Source organism: Bison bison, unplaced genomic scaffold, assembly GCF_000754665.1.
Source record: "Bison bison bison isolate TAMUID 2011002044 unplaced genomic scaffold, Bison_UMD1.0 scf7180017864167, whole genome shotgun sequence".
Classification (NCBI taxonomy): Eukaryota; Metazoa; Chordata; class Mammalia; order Artiodactyla; family Bovidae; genus Bison; species Bison bison.
Window position 1 is genome coordinate 2,832,044 of NW_011494739.1, and position 6,582 is coordinate 2,838,625.

Consider the following 6,582-nt stretch of genomic DNA (forward strand, 5'->3'; position numbering starts at 1 on the left):
AAAAGACCCTGATGCTGGGAAAGATTGAAGGCAGGAGAAGAAGGGGATGACAGAGGATGAGATGGTTGGATGGCATCACTGACTCAATGGACATGAGTTTGAGCAAGCTCTGGGAGTTGGTAATGGACAGGGAAGCCTGGTGTGCTGCAGTCCATGGGGTTGCAAAGAGTCAGACACGACTGAGAGACTGATTACCTTTCTTGGAGGTAATTTAAATGGTCACATGCTTGTTTCAGTATGTGCTGTGCTTGCTTAGTTGTGTCCGATTCTTTGAGACTCCATGGTCTGTAGCCTCCCAGGCTTCTCTGTCCATGGAATTCTCCAGGCAAAAATACTGCAGTGGGTTGCCATGCCCTCCTCCAGGGGATCTTCCCAACCCAGGGATCAAACCCAGATCTCCCGTATTGTAGGCTGTGCCACCAGGGAAGCCCTTGTTTCAGTATGCAGAAATGCAACTGATTTTGTGCATTGATCTTGTTTCCTGACATCTTGCTGAACTCAGTTCTGGGAGTTTTTTGATTGATTTGAATGATCATTTGTGGATTTTTAGTAGATTCTTTGGGATTTTCTATGTAGAAACTCACAGTATCTGCAGTTTTATTTCTTCATTTCCAATCTATATCCTTTACTTCTTCCTCTCTCTCTCTCTCCACTTGCTGAATAAGAGTTGTGAGGATAGATATTTTTGCATTTTTCCTTATCTTGGAAAGAAAACGTTGTCTTCCACCACTGAGTATAGTGATACCTGTAGGGTTTTTGTGGATGTTGTCAAGTTAAGGAAATTCCTCCCTATTTCTAGTTTAAGAGTTTTCATCATTAATAGGTGTTAGATCTGTCAAGTGTTTTTTCTGCATCAATTGACATGATCATGCAATTTATTTCTTCTTTAATTTGATGTGATGGATTATAATGATTGATTTTCTCAGTATTGAAACTAAGATCTGACTTAGTCATAATATATAACATTATACAATGTTAAATCCTATTTGCCAATACTTTGTTGAGGAATTTTGTGTCTAAGTTCATGACATATATTGGGCTATAGTTTTCTTATGTACAATCTTTATTTATTGTTGCTATCAAGGTAGTAATTTCCTCATAAAATGAGTTGGGAAGTGTGGCTTCTTTTTCTAATTTTTTGAAGAGATTGTATAAAATTGGTGTGAATTCTTATTTAGATGTCTGTTAAAATTCTCCAGTGAGTGTGAGTGCCTCACATAGTTTACTCCCTTAAGATCCAAGTCTTCCCACCTCTTCCTCACTCTCAGATAATGGTCTGCTTCCTCCTTCATCTGATCTAAACCCCTAAAGCTATCTTCTGTGGCAATTGGGACTCAAAGCTTCTACCAACATGGACCAATATCCTTGGGGGAAAGACTCTACAAAATTCTTTTTTTTCCCCCCAGCAAATAGAGGCAGAACCACACAGTTAAGCGAAGGAGACTGCAGGGCTCAGCTTCCATCTCTGACCCAGAGACCTCTAGTATGCACTTCTGACCAATATTCTCTGAACACTCAGACCTCTGCAAAACTTTAACACTGATTATCTCCTGATGGCATTGTGGATTCTTTTCTTGCTTTTATAATCTCATCTTTTCTAAGATGTTTTTCTTCACTTAGTGGGTAGCATATGTGTGCTGGTGACCAATGAAAATACAGACCCTTTGTCCCCAGTGGCTGGAGGATGAGAGCTGTCATGTTTGCTCTGTTCAGCCTGCTGATCATGGGCGAGTCCTTTACCTGACCCAAGGTGTGAAACAGACACAGTCCCTGGGAGATTTTGTGTGCTGGAGGCCATTCAAGTCTAGATCTCTAAATTCTGCCTGTTTTACAATGGACCAAGGAAATCCCTCCTCAAAGAAATTCTAGGGAAGCAGGCGGGGAGGAAACGGTAACCAGGCAGAGGGAGGTCCCACTCACCTGTGAGTTTCAGCAGCAGAGCCAGCAGAAGGGAGGGCAGACGTGGGCAGGATGGGAAATCAAGGACAGGCATCATGGTGGCCCTTGGAGCCTGCTCGGTGTCAGTGTGGTCCTGGAGAGGCCTAGACCTCTGTGCTCTACAGAAAGAGGACAGTTCCTACTTCCATGATGTCAGAGGAACAGGATTGTGATGAGAGGAAAAACTGTGGAACTGGGACACTTTTTCTTTGAAATTATAAACTGGACAGACAAGGTTGCTACAAACGGATAAGTTGCTGCTGGAAACGTTGAGGGTTTCCGGAGCCAAGGGGTGCGACACCCAAAGCTTGTGCTCCTTCCTGTGTCTCATCCCATCTTAGAGATTTTCCCTAATCCTACTGCTAAGTCGCTTCAGTCGTGTCCGACTCTGTGCAACCCCATAGATGGCAGCCCACCAGGCTCCCCCGTCCCTGGGATTCTCCAGGCAAGAATACTAGAGTGGGTTGCCATTTCCTTCTCCAATGCATGAAAGTGAAAAGTCAAAGTGAAGTCGCTCAGTCGTGTCTGACTCTTAGCGAACCCATGGACTATAGCCCACCAGGCTCCTCCATCCGTGTGATTTTCCAGGCAAGAGTACTGGAGTGGGGTGCCATTGCCTTCTCTGTCAGCCCTTGCCTATCTAGCATCCTCAGAGATGTCGTCTGGGCCAGAGACTTCTGGAAGCTCATGATGGGCAGATGGGTTAAAGCTCCGGCCTGAGTTAAATAGCAGGGCCTCCCTGGGCCGCAGAGCTACAGGAAGGAAGGTAGATCTCTGGCCTCATCCTCTTGGCTGTATTGTTGAGCTTTATGAGGACTCCTCCTCTTCACTCCAGAGGGGTCAAAGGTATAAAATTAGTACTAGTGCAATGTCTGCTGTGGGCTCCTGGCTTTGCTGTGGATCCCTGCATATAATACAGGAAGTTGCCTCTTTCTCCTCTTGCAGAAAAATTGTTTTTGACAATTTGACGAAAAGAAGTTAAGAGTTTCCAAGATGGTGATTGTACATTACAGAATGGGGAAGGTAGAGCTCTGAGGCACATTTTCAAAGAGGTAAAAGCAACACACATAGAAACATACCTGGGAAAGTGAGGTCTGCCTCTCCTGTGTGTACTGGGTCTGGGGCTAGCTCTGTAGTAAGGAAGTGGAGGGGCAGAAGAAAACACTCTCAGAAATAGAGAGGAGCTCTCATGTTCACCTGCTTCTCTCTCACCTCTGGAATGGGCTCAACCCCAGCACAAGGGTTGTGTCCTGGGACTCTTGGCCCACTCTCAACCTGTGCCCCTTCACTCTCCAAGCATCCATAGTCAGGCGCTGACTGCTTCCTTGTGATCCCTGTGTTTGCCTCAGGGACTGACTGGATGTCAAGGCCAGGAGAGGTGTTAGAAAAGCAGAATGCAGAGCAGGGCCCAGACATCCTCTATGAGATGACAAGACTCCCCCTCCCCTTGTGATGCCACCATTCTATCCCATTGTTCTAGAGTGATGAATTCCACACTGGGAAACCTATTAATGGACCCTGCTGAAGACTGGACAGCCTCTTATCTCTAGCTTCCATCACCCTACGCTTCCTTCCGCCTCCAGCCATCTTCACACCTTCTATGGAGCTCTGAAGACTTCAGAGGGAGGGATTTTCGGCGGCATGATGGTCAAGAGCACTGGCTTTGGAACCAGATACATTTTAGGTTTAAATCTTGATTCCGTTTCTTAGTAACTGAATCATCTTGAACCCATTATACAGACTTGTATATCCTTTGACCTGGAAATCTTCGCTTTGCACCTCGAACATTCAAGGCTGAATTCATGATCTACACTCAGACGTTCCTTTCTCCTGCCCAACCCTGTTCAGTATGTGGCATATCCATTTGGTTAAACCAAGAAGAGACCCACGCTGTTCATCCTCACTCAACCACTCATACCTATTCCCTATCAGACCCTGTTAGTTTGACCTCCTAAACACGTCTTAAATCTAGTTCTCTGTCTCCACTATCATCTTTTACATAAAGGAAAATGATTACCTCCTAATCAGGCTACTCCAGTTTCTCCTGCCCTGCCCTACAATCTTTTCCTCTTTCTTCACCCATGTCTTTCAGAACACAGATCTGATTATATACCTCTTTGGCATAAACGCTTTTGTGGACTCTGATTGCTCTCGGTATAGTAAGGCAATTTGGTACATAGTAGTATATATAAATAATTCGATTCATCCATGACTGGTGTGGCCCCCACAACTTCTTTGTCTCAGGTTGGTTTCCTTGGGAAATGGACTCTGAGGTGAAGATGAGCATGTCATTTTCTCAAGAGGTACTTTTAGACTCAACTTCTGCGGAAGGGACGGAGAGGAAGCAGGACCAGATAGAAGAAGTTGAGCTGCAACAAAATCCTAATGAAGATATCAGCGGGGCTCCCATGGAGCTCTGGTGCTAGGATGTTCCTTCAGGGTTGTCCTGAGCTTAGGGGAGAGCGCTGGGCTTTCATGTCACCATGTTGATGAGTCAGTGAATGTGGCGTGTGACCAGGCAAGACTTTGGGCAAGCTGGGTCTCCTCATTTGATGCAGTCACAAGGAGGATGGCAGGCAGGGGCCATCTCTGCAACCTGGTGCATAACAGCATCCTCCGTGCCCTTGGAAGCATCTTCCACCTGGGAGTCTTTGGACTCAGGCCATGTATTAACTTCCCCACAATTAGGTCCTCAAAGCCACCTCACATCACCTGGGAAACATAAAGTTCTCTGACCCTACTTGGCCTGACCTAGTTGTTCATTCGCTAAATTGTGTCCAACTCTTTGCAGCTCCATGGACTGCAGCACTCCAGGCTTCCCTGTCCTTCACTATCTCCCTAAGTTTGCTCAGACTCATGTCCATTGAGTCAGTGATGCCATCCAACCATCTCATCCTTTGTTTCCCCCTTCTCTTCTTGCCTTCAATCTTTCCCAGCAACGGGGTCTTTCCCAATGAGTCGGCTCTTTGCATCAGGTGGCCTGATGTGGACTTTACTAATTGGAAAAGTTCAGCATGCATGTCATAGAGGCCTGAAATGCAGCTTTCTCTGGGATCTCTGAGTGCCTGGGTTAGCAGTGAGCTCTGGCAGAGGACAGAGGAAGCAAGAGAAGGGAACCTCAGACCTGTAAGATGAGATAAAATGTGGGTATATTAACATAGAAACCTCCTCACCATGTATTTCCTTACACTGTTTCCCAAAGGGATACAAGAAGACAAAATATTATATTTTATTTAATAGGCTTTTCAAAAACAGTTTTAGATTTATAGAAAAACTTAGATGATAAAACAAAGAGTTCCCATATACCCCTACACACAATTTCCTATTATTAGCATCTTATATTAGTGTGGTACGTTTGTTGCAATTAATGACATTGGTACATTATTAGTAACTGAAGTCTACATTTGGTTTTTGTGTTAGCTCTGGCAGTTATAACAAAACTGTTGAAAGGAGAATACGTTTTTTCCCCCCTTAAAACCAGGAAGGGGGATCCTGTGTACTTAGGAGGTAAAAGAGAACCTCAAAGTGTGGGGGGTTGGTGAACACAGGAGCACACAAGACAGAATAACTCCTCAGTACAGGGATGCTGGTGTGTGGATCATGGTCAAGTCCAAGGTGATGGACAAGAGAGAGCCTGACCTGTTCTGTGCTGACTTTCTCCTCATAGTCCCCAGAGCTCCTTCCCATGATCCCTGCCTGGGACCACGTATAGAGACCCAGCTCTGGGGACCTCAGGGGCATATGGGCAGGGAGTTCTCCATGGATGGGAGGCATCTGGAAAGTCATGGAAGGTTCCAACTGAGACGTCCTAGGCTAGGCACCTCAGGGAGGGAAGAAGGCAGCAGAGGCTGAGGGTGGCACTTAGTAGGGAGGAAGGAAGGAGCTGTGGGAAACATGTTTACATTTAATTACCTGCTCATCATTCAGGAATTGTTCTCTGCATGCCTCCTATGTGCCCAGGTGGGCTCCTCCTGGGATGCCTGTCCTGGCAGCCTTTGAGATAGGACTCTGCCCCCTTAGCCTTCTTCCCAGGTCCTGGTTCCTCTTCCCTAGCCTTTCCACTCTGATTTCTCAACTTTATTCTAAATGGGAATTCCTTTATGATCTAGAAATTGTCTCTAGGAATACCACCCACTCAGCTGCCCCTCATTCAGCACCCTTGGCCCACAGAACAGCTAGGAGATACACTTTGAAAACCCTTGATCGAGTCCCCCTTTTCAAAACAGAACACCACATACTTCCTGGGAGTTGGAAACCTCTTAGAAGGATCCTCCTGAAGGTACAGAGGGATGTGTGTCCCGTTCTCCTAACTATACGTGGGCCCTGACCCTGTCTGAACTGTGGATTGACCCTCCCGCTGAACTTGCTTCCTTTGGGACTAATCTCGTCCTGCTCAGCCACCCCCACATTTAAAGTCATGCCCAGAGCTTCCTGTGGACAAAGATGACAGAGACGCTGCCCACCAGCAGCACCACGGGGCCTAGGAGGAGAACTGCAAAGACCACGTGCCCCCAAATCCAAAATATTCACCACCTGACCCCTTTAGAAAATATTTGCCAAAGCCTGGCATAGGATTTCACAAATCAAGTTAAAAGATCAAGCTTTATCCTAAAGATGATGAGCTATTGGATGACTTAAACAGAA

At 45.9% G+C, this 6,582-nt stretch overlaps 1 protein-coding gene across 2 annotated transcripts in view; it reads right to left on the reverse strand.

Moving 5' to 3' along the window:
* The window catches only part of SIRPD (signal-regulatory protein delta), a 10,988-nt gene extending 7,635 nt beyond the window's left edge, over positions 1–3,353 (reverse strand). Inside the window, exons 1-2 of one of the 2 annotated variants that reach the window (XM_010841800.1) lie at positions 3,018–3,334; positions 1,921–2,077 (exon numbers count right to left, since the gene is read on the reverse strand). In XM_010841800.1, coding sequence (XP_010840102.1) covers positions 1,921–1,996 — 76 coding nt within the window. In that variant the 5' untranslated portion in view covers positions 1,997–2,077; positions 3,018–3,334. Of the gene's footprint in view, positions 1–1,920; positions 2,078–3,017 lie in introns of both variants that reach the window. The other variant, XM_010841799.1, reaches the window with a different exon arrangement.
* Between the last annotated feature and the right edge of the window lie 3,229 nt (positions 3,354–6,582).